Here is a 21,893-nt window from a genome sequence, read left to right on the forward strand (position 1 = left end):
CCGGCATCTGCATGTTCTGAACACCCTCCGTGGGCACAGGACCGCTTAGGGATGGGCTCTCAGGAGAAGGTTGTGGCCGCCAGACGGCACACGCCGGACAGCGTGCGAGCCAGGCGGTGCAGGCGCGTCTGTGTATCGGGGTGAAAGGAATTCGTCCAGGGTGCGGGGCGGCGAGGGGCTGAGGGGCTGCGGGGCGCGGGGCCGGGCCCAGCTCGGGGCTGCCGGGTGCTGGCCGCTCAAGCACAGCAGAAGGGCGCTTCTAACCCGGCTCAGAACGTTCAGTATTTTAATTATAAACGCACACACACATATTCTTCTCTTCTTTCTGAGAGTTTATTAAAAAAAAAAAAGCCTAAAGGATGGACTCTTAGAGCTGGAAATGGCTCCAGTCTCATCTGGTGATTTCTGGGTCATCTCCTGATGTTTGAGGAAACTGAAGTTCAAAGAAGTCTGTAACTCATTCCAGGGCATCACATGGTGTGTAGCAGAGTCAGAGTCAGAACTCAGAGTCTCTGATTCACAGGCTGGACTTCCCCCACACTCACGGCACACACACACACACGGCGCACACCACACACACACCACACACATATACCAAACACACACACACCCCACACCCCACACACACACCACACGCACACACCACACACATATACCACACACACACACCACACACACACATACACACACCACGCACACATATACCAAACACACACACACCCCACACACCACACACACAAACACCACACACACAGACACCACACCACACACACATCACACACACACACACACCACACACACATCACACACACACGCACACACATCACACACACACACACACACACTACACACATCACACCACACAGACACATCCATAGTTATGGACCTACAGAAAGTTCTAGCAATAAAAACCACACACTAGAGATGACTCTTGGACAGAGTCACAGGAAGAACTGAGCAGAGAGAAGTGTTGCCCTTCTTATGTTCTTCTCTGGTAAAGGGGCAAAGGAGAGGTAGTCTAAATTAAACATTATTCTATTTCCTCGGCAAGAATCTGATGTCTGAAGCCCATTAACAAAACTATTTAGAGTTTTCCAAGAAATGCTTTGGAAATAGGAATATTTTAAATAAACTAGCAATAAAAACCAGAAAACAATGCTTACCGTTGAAAATACAGCCGAGGGCAGGAGACTACAGAGGATGCCTGCCAAGTGCCACGCACAGTAACATCCTGAATGATTGGTTCTCAAAGTGAGGTCCCAGGTCCCAGGCGAGCATGTCAGCTTCTTCCGGGGATTTACAGAAATGCAAGTGCCAGGGCCCCATCCTACCATGGGACTAGTTGAGGGTGAGAGGGACCCAGAGACCTGCATTTTCACAAGTCCCCCACTTTCTCCGTCAGTGTTCCGCTCCAGGCTTTGAGAACGTCTGGCCCGATACAGATGAGGTTTCTGTGTAAGGTGGGTCTGAGACGGCACAGCTCCGCCAGACACCGATTCATGTTCCCTGCGGTCTGATGGTGCCCTTTCACTGGCGTTTATAATCAACTGTTTTTACTCCCACGAAAACCACAGGCTTCTCTCTGGTTAAGATCGTTGTTACCCAGGTCAGTGGTTGAATTGTTAGTAACAACATTAACCAGAAATAATTTTCTACTAACATGCTCCGCTAGCATCAGAATTATGTATTGAGAATGAAATAAACAACAAAAACTGTCATGAAATGTTGCCTCACTCCATAATCAAGAGCTGAAAATTAAGACTCAAATAAACACAACAACAATAAAAACCAGTGGGCCTTCCCTGGTGGCCCAGTGTTAAGAATTTGCCTGCCAGTGCAGGGGACACGGGTTCGATCCCTGGTCTGGGAAGATCCCACATGCCTCGGAGTCGCTAAGCCAGCGAGCCACAACTACTGAAGCCCGAACACCTAGAGTCTGCGCTCCACAAGAGAACTCACCACAAGGAGGAACCTGCACACGGCAGTGAAGAGAAGCCCTGCTCACCACAACCAGAGGAAGCCCGCACAATGCAGTGAAGACCCAGCACAGCCAAAAATAAATAAGCAAACCCTAAACGAAACAAACAAGCAAAACACACTGGGAGAGTTCTGTGTTCCCAAGTAGACAGGGAGTGGTTTAATGCTCCAGTGACTGGATGCCTGGCCCCAGGTTGCAGCAAGGTACTCCTGGGTCCACATGTCCTGGGGTCTACAAGGAATGCAGAGTCTCAGGCCCCACCACCACCCCGGCACCAGAATCTGCATTTTAACAGGATCCTCAAGGAATCTGCATTCACATTAGACCTCGAGAGCAATGTATTCGATGAGACGTGGTTAAGTACTTGGAGGCATGCTGGATTTCCTAGTCCTTCACCTTCTTGTGCAATGAAAGGCCAACTGTGTCAAAAGAGGCTCAGCAGCAATATCCACAGCAGCAATATCGCGCAGTTCTTAAATGCCTTCTGTAAGTACGGCACTGTTCAGTTCAGTTCAGTCGCTCAGTCGTGTCCGACTCTTTGCGACCCCATGAATTACAGCACGCCAGGCCTCCCTGTCCATCACCAACTCCCGAAGTTCACTCAGACTCAGGTCCATCGAGTCAGTGATGCCATCCAGCCATCTCATCCTCTGGCGTCCCCTTCTCCTCCTGCCCCCAATCCCTCCCACCATCAGAGTCTTTTCCAATGAGTCAACTCTTCGCATGAGGTGGTCAAAGGACTGGAGTTTCAGCTTTAGCATCATTCCTTCCAAAGAAATCCCAGGGCTGATCTCCTTCAGAATGGACTGGTTGGATCTCCTTGCAGTCCAGGGGACTCTCAAGAGTCTTCTCCAACACCACAGTTCAAAAGCATCAATTCTTCGGCGCTCAGCCTTCTTCACAGTCCAACTCTCACATCCATACATGACCACAAGAAAAACCATAGTCTTGACTAGATGAACATTTGTTGGCAAAGTAATGTCTCTGCTTTTGAATATGCTATCTAGGTTGGTCATAACTTTCCTTCCAAGGAGTAAGTGTCTTTTAATTTCATGGCTGCAGTCACCATCTGCAATGATTTTGGAGCCCAAAAAAATAAAATCTGACACTGTTTCCCCATCTATTTTCCATGAAGTGATAGGACCGGATGCCATGATCTTCATAAGTGGGCATTTAAAAACAAAAGAGGAACTTGACTCACCCTTTCTAAATAGACTGATTTAAATTAACTAGCAACTGGCCACTTTTTTACACCATGACAGGGAGATTTTGAAAAGTCTCTTGAAGACAGACAGAGTCGCTCACTCTGTTCAACTCTTTGTGACCCCAAGGACTGTAGCCCACCAGGCTCCTCTGTCCATGGGATTCTCCAGGCAAGAATACTGGATTGGGTTGCCATTTCCTCCTCCAGGGGATCTTCCCGACCCAGGGATTGAACCCCGGTCTCCTGGCAGGCAGATTCTTTACTATCTGAGTCACCAGGGAAGCCCTTGAAGACAGAAAAGTGAAGTGAAAGTGAAGTCGTTCAGTCATGTCTGACTCCTTGCGACCCCATGGACTGTAGCCTGCAAGGCTCCTCTGTCCATGGGATTTTCCAGGCAAGAATACTGGAGCAGGTTGTCATCTGTTTTGAAGACAGAAGCCTACACCAAATTTATTTAAGGGAAATCTGAAATTTAGAAAGCAGCAGGGAGAGAGGGGTGACTGGGGGCCTCTGAGCATAGAACAAGGGTGTGGACAGAGCTGAGTGGGGAAGTAAGAAAACTGAGGCCAGCCCGGATGTCAGGCAGCCTCCATGAGATCAAGTCGAGGCTGAGCTCATCTGCCCGGGAAACGGGACACGGCTGCCGTCACGGTAGAGTCTGCCGTTAATTCCACAGACTCTACCAGGCTGAGGGTGGAGGGCGCGGGCGGGGGCACAGCCCAGCAGTGGGGCTGAGGGAAGCAGAGAGGCCCTCCGTGGGCAGGCTTCTCCCGGCACTGCTCTGCCTCCTGGAGATGAGAGCTGGGAGAGCAGACGGCTTTGCCCTGCGATGAAAACCCATGTTTTATGCAGCAGGGCCTCAAAGCAGCTCGGCTGAGCGACCCAGGGGGGCACCCTCTGCTGGGCAGGTTGCTCCCCGCTCAGAGTAAACGCAGCTATGATATTCTCTTTGTTGAGAAAAACACCCTCACCATCTGCTGCATTATTGACGGCCTTCCCGGGGCCTGGCCTGCTGTTCGGGTGCCTCTAATAGTCTCATCTGTGCGCTCGCTTGCGGGTTGTTGGGTTCTGTTTTCTGGCAGAAGTCCTGGGACACGTGTGCCGCACCCTCAGCAGCTTGCTGGTCCAGCAAAGGCGTGTGTAGCCCTGGTTTAAGGGTAACACATGCTGACTGCAGGAATATAATAAAATCCTTATATACAAGGCTCCATCTCAAGTGCCTTTCTTACCGCACACCCTCAGAGCCAGTTTGGATCAACCACATGACTTGTGGAGACAAGTTTCACCAACGCGGCATGAAGGGAGCAGACCCCCTCTGCTCTGGACTGTGTTCAGCCATGTGGTTGTCACAGGTCTGTAAGAGACCCCATAGCCCTGCCTATGCTCGCAGGGTGCCCGTTACAAAGACTGAGCGTGCCTGCCAAGTCTTGTCCGACTCTATGAGACCCCATGGACTGTAGCCCTCCAGGCTCCTTTGCACATGGGATTTCCCAGGCAAGAATACTGGAGTGGGTTGCCATTTCCTCCTCCAAGGGATCTCCTGATCCAGGGATCAAACCTGGGTGTCTTGCGTTTCCCGCACTGGCTGGAAGATTCTTTACCACTGTGCCCCCCGTTACTGAGTAAATATGTGAGGGGCCGGAGACCACGGCGCCAGGAGCCGACATGACCCAGAAAAGGGCTTTGTGCAGCTCCCCGATCCTGCCACGTCCTCTTTATCATGTGTGCAAATAAACAACCTCAACATCGTGGGGTTTATACCAGTGTACATGCAACACATACACCAGCTGTGTGTAAGTAGGGTGGGAAAGCAGGCTTTTTATACAGTTGCAATTTTTTACATTTATGTGAAATAATACAACATTAACTCTAAAGAGAGAGGGACCACCAGGGAATGTACATTATAACCCCTCAAGCAACACTTGTTCAGTCACTTTGTGACGCTTTGTGACCCTATGGACTGTAGCCCACCAGGCTCCTCTATCCATGGGATTCTCCAGGCAAGAATACTGGAGTGGGTTGCCATGCCCTCCTCCAGGGGATCTTCCTGGATCAGAGATTGAACCCGGGTCTCCTACACTGGCAGGTGGATTCTTTTAATACTGAGCTACCAGCGAAGCAACCACTAAGAAAATGCAAGCAAGGATAATAGATACATTTAAAGGGAATTCTAAAACTCAACCACCTTTTAAACAAGGACAATCAGGCTACAAATAGCAAAATGATGGACATCATATCACATCACTAATTACAATAAACGTAGAGGATCAGACTCTCCAAAGAAAAGACAGAGATATTCAGAGTGCATTTTAAGAAGCGAGACCTAGTTGATACGCTGTTTATAAGAGACGTACTTTTAATACACAGATAAGCTGAAAGTACAGGGTGGGGAAAGGCACGTACCGTCAGTAACTATGTCAACATCAGATCAAAGACACCTGAAGACAGAGTGTCCCCAGGAATAAAGAGGGGCATTTCCTGATAACAAAAGGGTCAATTTGTCACAAAGTCCTAACAGACACAAAGGTGTATGCGCTTCATAACAGAGCTTCGAGCTACATGTGGCAAGACTGGACAGACGGAAGGGAGAGGCGGACAGAGGCCCAGGGAGCCTGCATGCGTGTGGGTCAGCATACAGACACAGGCCCCAGGCCAGCAGCCCCAGGCGCGCTCTGCACAAACCACCTACCGATCAAGAGAAAACTCCTCCCCTCCGGAGCCGAGAGCTCCCGACGCTATCAGGTGAATGCGGGCAGCCGGGAGTCCCCTGCTTCTCGCTGCCTGCAGGGGGCTTCTTGGTGGTGAGTTTGGCTGCAAGAGGCATGTTGTTTCCAGCTGCTGATGGGTGACTAGGTAAGCTGACACCGACCCTGGGCGTGTCAGGGGGCCGCTCTGGAGGTGGTCCCATCTCCCTCTGAGGTGGAGGTCATCTGCTCCCTAGGTGAGGTCACAGGGCGTCCACACACCCGGACTCCTCCTGGCTGGTCCCGCTTGGGGCGACTCTCTGATCAGAGCATAGCAATGCCCCTGAGTGTGGGAAGGCGGGGACTCACCTCTTTTCTCAGCTCGGAATACAGAGAAAGTTTACACCCAGGAAACAAGTCCAATACTCAGTGATAATCACTGAATTACAATTTCCCCAAACTTTACCTGGGATTCCCTGGTAGCTCAACTGGTAAAGAATCTGCCTGCAATGCAGGAGACCCCAGTTTGATTCCTGGGTTGGGAAGGTCTCCTGCAGAAGGGAATGGCTACACACTCCAGTATTCTTGGGCTTCCCTGGTGGCTCAGCTGATAAAGAATCCACGTGCAATTCAGGAGACCTGGGTTCGATCCCTGGGATGGGAAGATCCCTTAGAGAAGGGAACGGCAACCCACTATACAGTCCATGGGGTTGCAAAGAGTCAGACACAACTGAGCAACTTTCAGTCATTCACTCAAACTTGACTTATTGCAAAGGGAAGAAGTCCACTAGCAGATTAAATTGCTTTCCAGCAAAATTAAACATGTAACGAGAACAAACTAAATCTAGCCCCAGTGAAGTGTGCCTGCCTTGTTCATGGATAGCCACAAGTCCTATACACTCATTTTAAAACAGCAACCCAATGTCTAAAAGTGTAAGCAGTGGGAGGAGTTCCTATTAAACCACAGTTCAGCTCTGGTTAAAAAAATAATAAGAACAACAGGGAACCAGGAAGTCACTGCGAATGAAAAGCAGAACATTTGTCCCGGGAGGGACTGATGGAAGGTGAAGAGGAGAGGTGAGATTATCACTCATTATTTTTTGCTTCCACCTGAGAAGCCACAGCAGCGCTGCACCAGAGAGGAGAGCGGGAGGAATGTCAATCCCACGCTCAGAAACCAGACTGGCTGGCAACACGCGACCAGGAATGGCACACATTCAGCAGGGTGTGCAGGTCCATTATTTTATGGATAAGTGTTGGAATGTATCCTGAGGAAACAAGGATGAAGATGCACCTAGGTATTCAGCTATGGAGATACTGGGCTCCCTGGTGCCTCAGTGAGTAAAGAATTTGCCTGCAGTGCAGGGGACTCAGGTTCAACCCCTGGGTCAGGAAGATCCCCTGGAGAAAGAAATGACAACCCAGTCTGGTATTCTTGTCTGGGGAGATGCCATGGGTGGAGGAGCCTGGCAGGCTACAGTGCATGGGGTCACAAGAGTTGGACACGGCTTAGAGACTAAACCACCACTGCTATGAAGATACTATTGAAGCTTTGTTTATGATACGAAAATGTATGAGGCTCTCTATAAATGTCCAGTGATAAGACATGATAAGAAATCACACACACACATTCACTCACACTCACACACACACACATCTATGCAGCAGGAAACTTGTTGCTGAAAAATGTGTATTTCTTACCCTGAATGATGTTTACCCTGGATTGTTGGAGGTGGGGCTAAGTTGAGAAACAAGACAGAATATCACATCCTGTAGAGTTCTAATAGTAAAATCTTTTTCTTTTTGGCCATGCTGTTCGGCATGTGAGATCTAGCTCCCTGATCCGGGATCAAACCAGGGCCCCCTCCATTAGGAGTGCAGAGTCTTAACCACTGGACCACCAGGGAAGTACCATAGTTATAAGATCTTGTCTGTAAACTTACATGTGTACTTGTGCATATAAGATGCTATCCATGACTATCCCTGGGTTTGGGGATTATAGGTGATTTCTGTGTTCCAGTTTTTACTTCTGAGTTTCCTACAGGAATATAACCTACTCTCCATAACCTTACTGTACCTAGTAACCAAGCCCAGTGAAAAGACAAGCACAAATTTGACCCTGCTTGGGGCTTTCCTGATATTACGGGATAGCTCTCCTCCTGTGATCCTAATCGCCCTAACTCGGGATCTGGGAGAAGGGGCCGTGTCCCTCATTCTCCTGGAAGCTGGAAGCCCCACAGCACCTGGTGGGGCCTTGAAGATGGTTTTCAGAAGCGGCAGTGTCTTTGCTGGTAACCTGAGGCGAGGGCTAGCGGTCTTGCAGAGACTTCTGGAAGCCTCTTGCTGGGAGAAGAGGTGGTGGTGGTCCCACAGAGACCTAGTAGGACTCAGGTCTCCTGGGTCGTTTAAAGAAAGAAGCTTTGCTGAAAATACTCCCTGGAGGGGAGGCCAGGGTGAAGAGAACAAACAGGGGAGGGTGGGCGTCCGCAGACCAGCCGTTGAGGGTGGCCGTTCCCACCCCAGAGCTGGTGGAGCTGGAGGGGCTACCGGGGGGCACGCATGGTCATGGGCAAGAAGGGAGCAGGAACAGGGCACCCCAGCCTCATGCTGCCCACCCTCCCATCTCTGGCCAGCACCTCCCACTGGCCAGAGCCCACCCCAGGCAGCCAGCAAGGGCGGGGGGCTCAGGGAGAGGCAGCCTGCAGGGCAGACCCATCTGCGGGCTGAGAGCAGGTGGGCGGCGCTGGGGATGAGGGACTCAGGGGAGCATCCCGAGAGGACCCAGCCAGGGGCGACCCCCAGGGACCCAAGAGCACTCTCGTAACCCAGCTGGCCTTTCGGCCAATGCTGGCGTTTGGTGTGCAAAGACCGTTGATATTCAGAAGTCAAGCACCGGGAGAGCAAGGAAGAGAGGTCATCGAGGACGAAGGAAAGAAAAAGAAGCTTAAAGGGCAGATGACTCGTAGCAAGGGCCTTGCAGCCCCACAGGTGGTGCTGAGCGCGGCAGCTGAGGAGCGGGGAGGAGGGCCCCTCGGTCTCTCTCGTCGCTGTAACCAGGGGCCCCGGCAGGCAGACTCTGCAGTCACCAGACACAGAACGGAAAACCAGGTCACGGCCAGGTGTGCCTTCTTCTTCTTTTTGCCCACATTCAAACGATTGCGGTCAAACATATATAAAATTTACCATTTCAACCGCTTTTAAGTGCACTGTTCAGCAGTATGAAGTACATTTATGTTGTTCCGTAACCATCACCACCATCCCTCTCCAGAACCTTCCTAAATTGTAACCCTGTCTCCATTAAACACCAGCCCCTGGTAACCGCCATCTTAAGTGTGCTTAGTCACTCAGTGGTGTCCGGCTCTCTGTGACCCTGCGGACTGCAGCCCTCCAGGCTCCTCTGTCCATGGCATTGCCCAGGCAAGAACACTGGAGTAGGTTGCCATGCCCTTCTCCAGGGGAGCTTCCCCACCCAGGGATGGAACCCGTGTCTCCTGCATTGGCAGACAGATTCTTTACCACTGAGGCCCCTGGGAAGCCCAACCACCACCTGCTTTCCACAAATGTGACTCCTCCTGGGACCTCATATAAGTGAATCTCATCCATCGATGGGCACGGATGTCTCTTCCACCCCTTGCTATTGTGAAGAGCGCTGCCATGAGCACAGAGAGCAGACACCTGTTCCAACTCCTGCTTTCCCTCTTTTTCAGATATAAATCCGGAAGTGGAATCGCTGAATTGTATGGTAATTCCGTATTTAATTTTTGACAAGTCACTCTTGTGTTTTCCATGACGATGGTACCCCTGTACGTTACCACCACCAAGGCACAGGGTTCCAAGTCTCCACATCCTCGCCAACACCGGTTCTCTGTGGTTGTTTTTAATAATAGCCAACCTCGTGGGCGTGAGCTGGCATGTCACGATGGGGTTGACTTGTGCTTCCCTGGTGATTAGTGATGCTGAGCCTGTTTTCGTGGGCTCGTTGGCCAATGGTGTGTCTCCTTTGCTCCCTCCATCTTGTATACACAATCCTGTTGAAATCTGCTTGGGTCCAGAACCTCACGTATCCAACTGCCTTCCCACCGTCAGCCCCTTACTGCCCACGGCCCCCTAGACGTTCATGTTTGACAATAAACCCACTCCTCTCCCCGTCCCCTACCCCACAGCCTGAGCTCCTTCTTCTCCAGGATCCAGGGGCACGAGCCGGATGGAGGCACTGCCACCCGGACCCACGGGGAGCCTTTGCGTCCCCAGGAAATTCCAGGAAACCTTCCAGTTAGGCGCCGGGCAGCCTCTGTCCTCCCCACGTTTCTACCATCACCCACTTTGTCCCCTGAGCTCCATGTCTCCTGTCCTCCCAGCTCACCCCAAGCCTGGATGGAAAACAGGAGGTAATTTTTCTTTTTTTCTCTTTCTTGTTCATCTTGAACAAGGGCACATATGAATGCCCTTTTTTTTGTTTAAAGATTTTGTTGCCGGAAAGTGATGAGGGATTAAAAGCAACAAGCAAAGCAAGCCCAAACACTAGAGGCACTGTCCCCAGGCTATAACTGTCGCTCAGGCCTTTGCATCTTTGGCCCTGAGGCCCGGGGTCTCTGCCCCACCTTGTCTCCTGGCCGAGGCCAAACATGAGACACGATGCCCCCTCCTCCCTCACAGACAATGGACTGAAAGGCCACGTAGCAGGAGTCATGGGCTCCATGCTCCCTGAGACCTTCCAGCAGGTGGCTCACGGGGACGGGCCACAGCCTCGACCAGCTGCACCCCGGGGATCCGGGGCCTGGAGGGGAGGAAGTACACAGCAAACCCCACATGCTGCCCCAGGCTCCCCTCCACCCCACCACGTGAGCCAGCGCCGTGCTGTGGCTCGTCTCCCCACACAGCTACTGCTGCACCTGGTCTGGGCCCATCCAGGTCTCCAGTCTGATCGTCTCCTGGAGCAGACAATGTGAGCGTGACCTCCCCACCCCGGCCCCGAGCTCACGGGACACCCCACTTCTGGAGCGGCAGGCACCCTAGGGCTGCAGCAAGTGTCTCCAAACAAATTCGTTTCTGCTAACATTTACCAAACAGGTTGACAGGGGCACCTCTGCTCAGCCAGACCGTCAGGTGCAGCCCACACCTGCAGTGCCATGTCCAGGCACACGTGGGCACAGCACCGTGAGGGGCATGGCAGTGGCACCACTCGTTGTATCCAGTCCAGAGCACCTCAGGCCCTGGCGTGGCTTATAGGTAACCCTAACCTATAGGTGTGCCTGTCTGCTGTTGTTTCCTGGGGCCTCTGGAGCAAAGACAAACCTAGACAGCATATTAAAGACCAGAGACATCACTTTTCTGACAAAGGTCTATATAGTCAAAGGTATGGTTTTTCCAGTAGTCATGTATGGATGTGAGAGTTGGACTATAAAGAAACCTGAGCGCCGAAGAATTGGTGCTTCCGAACTGTGGTGCTGGAGAAGCCCCTTGAGGGTCCCTTGGACTGCAAGGATTTCCAACCAGTCCATTCTAAAGGAGATCAGTCCTGAATATTCACTGGAAGGAATGATGGTGAAGCTGAAGCTCCAATACTTTGGCCACATGATGCAAAGATCAGACTCATTGGAAAAGACCCGATGCTGGGAAAGACTGAGGGCGGGAGGAGATGGGGACGACAGAGGATGAGATGGTGGGATGGCATCACCCACTCAATGGACATGAGTTTGAGCAAGCTCTGGGAGATGGTGAAGGACAGGGAAGCCTGGCGTGCTGCAGTCCATGGGGTTAGAGAGTCAGACACGACTGAGCAACTGAACAGCAACAGATACCTATCCTCTCACAGTTCTGGAGGGCAGAAGTCTGAACTTGAGGTGCATCAAATCGTGCTCCCTCTGGAGGCCCTGGGGGAGGGTCCGTCTTGCTCCCTCCAGCTGCAGGGGCCCAAGGCCGCCCTCGGCTTCCTGGGCTCACAGCCGCACCCTCCCTCTGCTCTCTTCCATCACGGCCTGGCCTTCCCAGGCATCTCCTCTCTCTGTGGCTCTTCCCCTCTTATGAGGACACTATCGTGCTGGGTTAAGGGCCAGCCCTGCTCCGGGATGACCTCATCATGACTAATCACAGCTGCAGTGACCCAGTTTCCAAAGAAACCCTGTATTTGTCTTCCGAGGTCCCAGGAAGAACCTGAATGTGGGGGGACACTCTGGCCCGGGTGTCAGCTACAAGCCCACCACCCCCCAAGTCACGGGGCCTCGAGGGTGGGCCCAGGCCTCCTGCACAGACCCTCTGGCCTAAGCAAGTCCATCTCAGAGGAGCCGACCCGCCCGGCCTCCGCCTCTCTAACCCCTGACCCCGTGGTCCGGGTGATTCCTCTGCACCACGGCTGCCGCCCAACCCCAGGGCCGCTCTGTGACTTGTTACCGTCTGCAGCTGCTGTCCCTCTGAATCTTCCTGTCTGCCTGGAGTCTCTCCTCCTCCAGACTCTCTATCCAGTAACGTGTGTGTAGGGGCCGGGTCATGCCAGTGGACAGAGCACAGATCCCCGCACGGAGGAGGGAACACCGAGTTCTCTGCCTGACCCCCCGTCCTGGAAGGGCAGGGGGGTGGTCACTGTCCCTCCCCGAGTCCACTCTCAGCTTCCTCCTGGCCCTGTTTGGACTCTGAGAGCGCCACGAACCACTCCTCAATGTGCCACCCTTCCAGCCCTGGGGTTCTTCCTTTGTTCCTCCCAGAAAAGCCCAGCTTCTCAAGCCTGGGATGCTGGCACAATGGACTCACCTCACCACCCTGCAGACCTTGTGGAGTCACGTCCTAAAAGGCTGAGGAGGCCCCCAGGCTGAAACGCAGACGCTCTCAGTCCAGCAGCTCCTCCTTCCTCCCCAACACCTCCCACACGCCTGAAACCCTGGCGGGCAGGCCCACCCGGTGGCCCACCCACCTGGCCCCAGGCCTCCCTTTAGGGCACCCTCCTGGGGACAGCAAACATTCTCACCCAACCTCTGTCCAGCCTCTGCAGGCTCCCTGGGGGAATTGCCCACACTTTCTCCTCTTTCTTTCTCCCTTTGTCTACTGGAATCTTCCATCAGCGCTGAAAAACCTGTCTCTCTCCAGACCACGCTCTGCTCCAGCCTGGTTCTCCCCTCCTCGTCCACACCTGCCTCCTCATGAAGCACCAGCGCGACTCTTTGCCGTGCCCCCAGCCCACATCGCTGCATCATTTCGCCAGGAGCGAGCCTTTGTCCCTGCTGACTCCCCTTCCTGGAACACACCTCCTTGGATTTCTTCTTTTTTTTTTTTTTTTTAACATGGAAGAGATGTCTATAAAGTTAGCGTGTAATCCTTGCTCAGGGGCTGCGCTGATCTCTACATCCTCCCAGGTTAGTGGGCATGCTGCCAAAGGGAGCGCCTCCCTGGCTTTCTCAACCATCCTTTCTTCCTGCTGTGGGACCTTCCACCCCACCGCCCTCTGCCACGTCTTGGCCTCCTCTCCACCCCCAGGTCGTCGTGTCTTCATCCTTCGTCCCACGTGCTCTGCCTTGGCCCTCCTCGCCAGTGGCTCCAGTCACCGTAGGCAGTGGTCTCAGTGAGACTCACCAACAGCTTTCCACATCAAAGCCATTTGAAACAGGAGGGCAGGGAGCAGGGCACAACTTTTGAAGGAATGACACAGTCCAAGGCCACAACAGAAACTGATTAGAATCAAGTCCGTCCAAGATGGCAGACAAGTCGACTAGACCTTGATCCTCAGTATAAGCTCCTTGTAACACATCAGCAAGCTAAACGACACACCCAGGGATGCCATGACAGTTCCAAGGTCAACCATCAGAGATCAAAAGGGGGGTGGTGGCCCAATTCCTGGAAAACTCCACCCCATTCCCAAAATATTGCTGCTCTTGTTCAGTTGCTAAGTCAGGTCCAACTCTTTGTGACCCCATGCCCAAATTATTAATAGTTGGAATAATCTTCCTGCTCATTAGCCTATGAAATCACCCAGCCCATAAAAGCTAACAACAGCACATTTTGAGAAGTACCCGCCCTCTGTGATGGCTCACACTGTGTCTGTGGAGTGGGTTTCTCTCCGAATAAACCCACTTCTTACCTCTCACTGTGTTTCTCGCTGAATTCTCTCTGAGATGAGACACCCAGAACCTGGACCACGTCTGTGATCTCAGGCGGAAGGCCATAGTTTTGGCTCAGCTTGAGTCCTGGAACATGGGTTCAGGGTTTCCCGGGTGGCGCTAGTGGTAAAGAACCAGCCTGCCAGTGAAGGAGACTAAGAGACTCGGGTTCCAACCCTGGGTCAGAAGATCCCCTGGAGGAGGGCATGGCAACCCACTCCAGTATTCTTGCCTGGAGAATCCCATGGACAGAGGAGCCTGGTGGGCTACTGTCCATAGGATCGCAGAGTCGGACACGACTGAGCAACTTAGCACACATGCTCACGGGTTCAAGTCCCAGTCTGAGGTAAAGGGCTTCCGGCATCTCTCCTGAATCTTCTGTTCCCTTTCTGAGTGACTCTGACCTGCCTGGACGTACAGCAGCAGCCCTGGCCCCCTCCCACCACTGCTGAAACTGAACTGTGCTCACTGTTGGCATGGACCCTGGCTGCCCAGTGGACACACGGGGGGGTTGAGTACCAGTCAGGACAGCAGAGGACACAGTGACTGAGAGGAAAAGGTGACCAGCCAGAGAAGGGAGTCAGAAGGCTAAAAGATACTCTTTCTTTTCTCCAAAAACATGTTTCTTTCTTGCAAAACATGTTTCTCCATAACCCATATGGGTGACATTGTTGGCATGACAAGCCCAGGGGATGGGTTTTTCTTGGGCTCCAAAAATCACTGCAGATGGTGACTGCACCCATGAAAATAAAAGATGCTTGCTCCTTGGGAGAAAAGCTATGACAAACCTAGACAACATATTAAAAAGCAAAGATATTACTTTACCAATAAAGGTCTATCTAGTCAAAGCTATGGTTTGTCCAGTAGTAAAGTATGGATGTGAGAGCTGGACTATAAAGAAAGCGGAGCGCCAAAGAATTGATGCTTTTGAACTGTGGTGTTGGAGAAGACTCCTGAGAGTCCCTTGGACTGCAAGGAGATCCAACCAGTCCATCCTAAAGGAAATCAGTCCTGAATACTCATTGGAAGGACTGATGCTGAACCTGAGGCTCCAGTACTTTGGCCACCTGATGTGAAGCACTGACTCACTGGAAAAGTCCCTGAGGCTGGAAAGACTGAAGGCAGGAGGAGAAGGGGAAGACAGAGGATGAGACGGCTGGATGGCATCACTGACTCGATGGATATGAGTTTGGGTAAGCTCCAGGAGCTGGTGATGGACAGGGAAGTCTGGCGTGCTGCAGTCCATGGGGTCACAGAGAGTCAGACGCAAGTGACTGAACTGAACTGAACTGAGGGCTGGGGAGTGGAGGCTGGCAGGGTGGGGTGAAGAAGGATAAAGGGAATGATGTCTAGGCGCAGTTTCTTTTTGGGTTGATGAAATGTTCTCAAATTGACTGGGGTTTCCCTGGTGGCTCAGATGGTAAAGAATCTGCCTGCAATGCAAGAGACCGGGTTTGATCCCTGGGTCAGGAAGATCCCCTGGAGAAGGGAATGGCTACACACTCCAGTATTCTTGCCTGGAGACTCCCATGGACAGAGGAGTCTGGTGGGCTACAGTCCATGAGGTCACAAAAAGTCGGACACAACTGAACGACTTTCACTTTCTTCTCAAATTGACTGTGGTGATGGTTTCACAATTCTGTGGATTTACTAAATGCTATTGAATTGTACAGTTTAAATGGGTGGATTACATGGTTTGTGAATTTTATCTCAATAAAGCTGTTAAAGAGTGATGATGTAGTCAATGCCAAGTCAAAGATACTCACAAGCTCCAAAGGACGAATTCCACTCTATATGAAGTATTATTCTCCTTGTGTTTTGTTTTAAACACACATACATGCATAGGAAAAATATCTGGAAATACCCCCAAGAAGTTACAGTGAGTATCTCTAGGTGATGGCATTATGGATTTAAATATATATTTTCATTTACTTTCTGTATGTTTTATAATAGGCACGTAATCTCTATTGAAAAATACTATACTTAATCATCTACCCTATTTTAAAAAATAGATTATTTAAATAGGTTATTTTTAAATGGCTATTAATGTTATCAAAAGTATATCACGAATAGAGACTAAAGTCCATAGATTGCTCACTGCATACACAACATCTCAAAGTCCTTAGAACACGTCCCCCTGCCCCCCCAGTACACACCCCCATGATCCCACGATTTGTCTGTGTCCAGAAGACCTACTCAGCATCATGCCCTCAGTGGCTGATCTGGGGAGACAGCACAGCACTGGGCTTAGTTCGTAAGCAAGGGTAAACTCCCCTTGTGTAACAGCACATCTGTAATTGAGAACTGTAATAATTGGTACCCTCATGAGCACATTTCCTCAGATACTCAACTCCGAGTCACTGGCTGGGGCTGGAGAGAACAGATCCCATTATGCTCAACAGAAAGACTCCATCGGTAACAGCCTCATGCAGGTGACGGCATTTCAAACCATCAAAATACCTGGATATGGTTTCTGGTAGCGAGGCTCCAGTCTCCAAGGCAGTAAACTCAGCTCCTTCCATTGTCATTCCCTGGACTGACTTCTCCATTCATGGGCCCAGACTCCACAGGCATTTAGGCAAACCACACAGCTGGGGGTGCAGTGACGAATACCAGGTGAAGGTGAGGCCACACTGACAGCCCTAGCTGCTGCTGCTGCTGCTAAGGCGTTCAGTCGTGTCCAACTCTCAGCGACCCCACGGACTACAGCCTACCAGGCTCCTCCATCCACGGGATTTTCCAGGCAAGAGTACTGGAGTGGGTTGCCATTGCCTTCTCCGGACAGCCCTAGCAAGATCTGGCAGAACACAGCCCACGGGCATCCCTCCTGCCTTCTCCCATATCTGAAGGGTCTCTGTGTGACTCCAGGAGGACCCTGGTTCAGAGTGTCACATGGGAGAGGGGATGGAAAGGCAGAGCAAGGGCTGTATCAACATCGGCTTGGGTGGAGAGAGGAAGGCAACTGAGTGAACAGACCTTGATACGCCAATTACCTAGCAGAAGTGACAGTACTCTCCCAGACGGCAGACAGACGGTGCAGGCGCCCATACCATGTTTATAAGGCGTGCACTGGTATTAAAACAAAGATACTGGGATCCAGGCAGAATGGCAGAGGGAAGCAAGATGAAGAAAACAATCCCAGATCCCGAAAGACAGGTACACTGCAATCTGCGCTGTCGGGGATGCCTGTGAACAGCAACTCGGTAGCTAAATACTGACCTGTGGCCTCGTTGTCTTAAGCCTCACACATCTGAAAATCCCAGGTTTTGAAAGCGGATGTGCGAAAGAGAAGCTTCCTGCATTTTCTGGGGTTTCCCAGTTGAATCCATGGCACGCCTACATTTCAGAGTCATGGCCGTGAGGCACACTCGTCTCCCTGAGGTTAAGAGCTTGATTTATATCAGTGCTTCCTGACCTATGTGCATGGGACTTGAGCCTGACGGTGGAGTAGGGGAAACCAGCATAGGCTTCTGATGGTTGAAGAAGGAATGACTCTCAGTTACACAGCATCCCATCATATTAGTGTGCCATCACTTATCGAGCCAGTTCCCGTCAGCTGATAACTGGGCCAGCTTTTCGGAACTTTGTGGGTCCCAATGTTACCGTAATGGTATGTATGTGTGTGTATGTGTATAAATATATATATATATATTACATGCATATATACATATATATATTACATGCATATGTGTGTATATATACACGTACTCTTTGTGACCCCATGGGGTGTAGCCCACCAGGATCCTCTGTCCATGGGATTTCCCAGGCAAGAATACTGAAGCAGGTGGCTGTTGCGTTTTCCAGGGGATCTTCCTGATCCAGGGATCGAACTTGAGTCTCCTGCATTAGCAGGAGGATTCTTTACCACTGAGCCACCTGGGAGGCCCACAGACATCCTTGTTGTTATGAAAAACAACTGACTGTTGTTCAGTCACTAAGTTGTGTCTGACTCTTTGCAACCACATAGACTGTAGCACGCCAGGCTTCTCTGTTCTTCACTATCTGCCAGAGCTTGGTCAAACTCATGCCCATTGAGTCGGTGATGCCATCCAACCACTTCATCCTCTGTCACCTCATCCTCCTCCTGCCTTCAATCTTCCCCAGCATCAGGGTCTTTTCCAATGAGTCAGCTCTTTGCATCAGGTGGCTAAAGTATTGGAGCTTCAGCATCAGTCTTTCCAATGAATATTCAGGATTGATTTCCTTTAGGATTGACTGGTTTGACCTCCTTGCAGTCCAAGGGACTCTCAAAAGTCTGCTCCAGCACCACAGTTCGAAAGCATCAGTTCTTCGGCGCTCAGTCTTCTCTATAGTCCAATTCTCATATCCATACATGACTACTGGAAAAACCATAGCTTTGACTATACATCCCTTTATTGGCAAAGTGACGTCTCTGCCTTTTAATATGCTGTCTACGTTTGTCATAGCTTCCGTTCCAAGGAGCATCTTCTAATTTCATGCCTGCAGTCACTGTCCACAGTGATTTTGGAGCCCAAGAAAATAAAATCTGTCACTGTTTCCACTTTTTCCCCATCTATTTGTCATATGATAATATATATTATATGTGTGTGTAGTGGCTCAGCAGTAAAAAAATCCTCCTTCAACGCAGGAGACACAAGTTCAATGCCTGGGTTGGGAAGACCCCCTGGAGGAAGGCATGGCAACCCACTTCAGTATTCTTGCCTGGAGAATCCCATGACTGAGGGGCCTGGCAGGCTACAGTCCATGGTGTCGCAAAGAGTCAGACATGACTGAACTGACTGAGCATACACGATGGTATGATCACTCACTCACCTAGAGCCAGACATCCTGGAATGTGAAGTGGGCCTTAGAAAGCATCACTACAAACAAAGCTAGTGGAGGTGATGGAATTCCAGTTGAGATATTTCAAATCCTGAAAGATGATACTGTGAAAGTGCTGCACTCAATACACCAGCAAATTTGGAAAACTCAGCAGTGGCCACAGGACTGGAAAAGGTCAGTTTTCATTCCAATCCCAAAGAAAGGCAATGCCAAAGTATGCTCAAACTACCGCACAATTGCACTCATCTCACACATTAGTAAAGTAATGCTCAAAATTCTCCAAGCCAGGCTTCAGCAATACGTGAACCATGAACTTCCAGATGTTCAAGCTGGTTTTAGAAAAGGCAGAGGAACCAGAGATCAAATTGCCAACATCCGCTGGATCATGGAAAAAGCAAGAGAGTTCCAGAAAAACATCTATTTCTGTTTTATTGACTATGCCAAAGCCTTTGACTGTGTGGATCACAATAAACTGGAAAATTCTGAAAGAGATGGGAATACCAGACCACCTGACCTGCCTCTTGAGAAACCTATATGCAGGTCAGGAAGCAACAGTTAGAACTGGACATGGAACAACAGACTGGTTCCAAATAGGAAAAGGAGTACATCAAGGCTGTATATTGTCACCCTGCTTATTTAACTTTTATGCAGAGTACATCATGAGACGCTGGGCTGGAAGAAGCACAAGCTGGAATCAAGATTGCTGGGAGAAATATCAATAACCTCAGATATGCAGATGACACCACCCTTATGGCAGAAAGTGAAGAGGAACTAAAAAGCCTCTTGATCAAAGTGAAAGAGGAGAGTGAAAAAGTTGGCTTAAAGCTCAACATTCAGAAAACGAAGATCATGGCATCTGGTCCCATCACTTCATGGGAAATGAGTTAACAGTGGAAACAGTGTCAGACTTTATTTTTTGAGGCTCCAAAATCACTGCAGATGGTGACTGCAGCCATGAAATTAAAAGACGCTTACTCCTTGGAAGGAAAGTTATGACCAACCTAGACAGCATATCGAAAAGCAGAGACGTTACTTTGCCAACAAAGGTCCGTCTAGTCAAGGCTATGGTTTTTTCCAGTGGTCATGTATGGATGTGAGAGTTGGACTTTGAAGAAAGCTGAGTGCCAAAGAATTGATGCTTTTGAACTGTGGTGTTGGAAAAGACTCCTGAGAGTCCCTTGGACTGCAAGGAGATCCAACCACTCCATTCTGAAGGAGATCAGCCCTGGGTGTTCTTCGGAGGGAATGATGCTAAAGCTGAAGCTCCAGTACTTTGGCCACCTCCTGCGAAGAGTTGACTGATGGAAAAGACTCTGATACTGGGAGGGATTGGGGGCAGGAGGAAAAGGGGACGACAGAGGATGAGATGGCTGGATGGCATCACCGACTTGATGGACCTGAGTTTGAGTGAACTCTAGGAGTTGGTGATGGACAGGGAGGCCTGGCGTGCTGCAATTCATGGGATCGCAAAGAGTCAGACACGACTGAGCAACTGAACCGAACTGAACTGATATATACATATATATATATATATAAAACATGTATTAATATATGTATATATACCTACAGAGAAACATATCTCCATGGACTTATGCAAGAAATGGAAAGAATGGCCAGGACCCCAATTCCCTTAAGTCAAAAAAGCTTTGAACTTTTGGGAACAAAGTACATAGTGGTGACCAAGGCAGAGAGGGGAAAACCTGTCCTGCCCACCCAACAGGCAGAGCAGAAGATGGAAGACTCTTCTGCACACACTCGTGCTTTGGCTGGGCCAGGCTCAAGCAATGGAAAATAAGTCACATTATTAGCAAATGCTGTCTTGATTGAACATAAGCATTCAAAAGCAGTTTTGGTTATAATCCAGTGTCAACAGTCTTTTACGCTTTTATAGAAGTAGATTAGGTGAGGTTCATGCCAGGTTGGCACCTTGGACCGGGGTGGGAGGGGAGTAAGGGGGGAGGTGGCGGTGTATGACATCCACACAACCAGGCTGTGTCTAGCCAGTCAGGCAGAAGAGATTTAGAGAAACCAGTTCTGACCCTGGGATAACAGGAAATGTCTACTGAGCACTTCTCAAGTTACCTAGTGAAACATCCTTATGGGCTAGGAGAGTAAACACACCCCCTGAAAGCATTACTTTTCCCTGAAGTCTCTGGATTATCGTTCGTGTGAATCCCATCCTCACCTCCGCCCCCAAAATGAAGTTTGAGAAATGTTGGTGCCTCAGGAAGGCTTTTTTAATCTTCTGGCATTAAGTCAGAAACCCCAGTGTTGAAGAGATCACACAATATGGCATTTCACACTGCCTAAGCCTGTGGGGTCTCTTGGCTGTGAGCGGATTTGCTATTTAGAGCACAAACTTCCTCTCAATCTCTGCTCACCCGCAGACAGTGGGAAAAGGCCGGAGTTTTTCTACTGTTGTTCAAGGACATCTTAAATAATACAATCTTGCTCAACGAGATGTGGGTTTTCAGTTGGCATGGGGCCTGCCCTCCTGTTTAGATGGCCAGACTTATGTGGCAAACAGGATATAAATATATGACATCAACAAGATAAAATAATCTTATTTTTATCCCAAGTGGTTTTGATGGTTTGTTTTCCACTGAGAGACAGTTAGAAACTACAAGAAACTATTTTATGAGTGAAGATTTCATCCTTTACCTTTTCATAAAGGGGCTCGTGTCAGAAAAGTTTTCTGAACCACTCTGGTGCCTGGGAAACACGGCTGAGCCCTCAGACGTGCCAGCAGCTTGTGGTCACTGCAGGCACTAACCCACTTTATATACATCAGCAGGGGTGGTGGCCGGTCAGGAGCCTCAGACAGCAGGGCACTGAACGCAAGTCAGAGCATCACCACGTGACACGCCGGGGCAGAGAGTGACCATCTGGAGGGGAGGCTTTTGAACGGGTCATGCCTGGGACAGAGTCCGAAGACTAAGGTCTTCCACCACCACGCCAGGCCCGCGGCTGCCAACTGCTGGGAAACCGCCCTCCCGCGGCCGCCGTCCACCCGAGGCCCCAGGCGCTCTAGGCCAACCCCGTCCGTCCGTCCGTCCGTCCGTCAGTCAGCGCTCCTTCCCCTCGGCCGGTCCATCGGCCCGTCCGTCCGTCAGTCAGTCAGTCAGTGCTCCCTCCCC

General features: G+C 50.5%; 1 protein-coding gene and 1 non-coding gene across 10 annotated transcripts; one reads left to right on the top strand and one right to left on the bottom strand.

Moving 5' to 3' along the window:
* Window positions 1–5,633: 5,633 nt before the first annotated feature.
* LOC112586642 (collagen alpha-1(I) chain-like) lies at window positions 5,634–14,759 on the top strand. 9 transcript variants are annotated; one of them, XM_044947109.2, is made up of 5 exons: window positions 5,634–5,924; window positions 9,574–9,608; window positions 10,051–10,254; window positions 12,947–13,212; window positions 13,334–14,759. In XM_044947109.2, exons 1-5 carry the CDS (start codon window positions 5,713–5,715, stop codon window positions 13,490–13,492), a joined length of 876 nt encoding a protein of 291 aa, XP_044803044.2. In that variant the 5' UTR covers window positions 5,634–5,712; the 3' UTR covers window positions 13,493–14,759. The 9 variants fall into 9 exon arrangements, 3 of the variants coding, with proteins under 3 accessions (XP_044803044.2, XP_025147703.2, XP_044803045.2); XR_006553023.2 differs by lacking the exon at window positions 13,334–14,759 and adding an exon at window positions 10,523–11,095 and having other exon boundaries at window positions 5,635–5,924; window positions 12,947–13,269; XM_025291918.3 differs by lacking the exons at window positions 12,947–13,212; window positions 13,334–14,759 and adding an exon at window positions 10,523–11,275 and having other exon boundaries at window positions 5,635–5,924.
* On the bottom strand, window positions 7,701–7,773 carry TRNAR-CCU. Its single transcript has one exon. It is a non-coding gene; the product is annotated as a tRNA-Arg (tRNA).
* Window positions 14,760–21,893: the final 7,134 nt, after the last annotated feature.

Source organism: Bubalus bubalis, chromosome 8 (genome assembly GCF_019923935.1).
Source record: "Bubalus bubalis isolate 160015118507 breed Murrah chromosome 8, NDDB_SH_1, whole genome shotgun sequence".
NCBI lineage: Eukaryota > Metazoa > Chordata > Mammalia > Artiodactyla > Bovidae > Bubalus > Bubalus bubalis.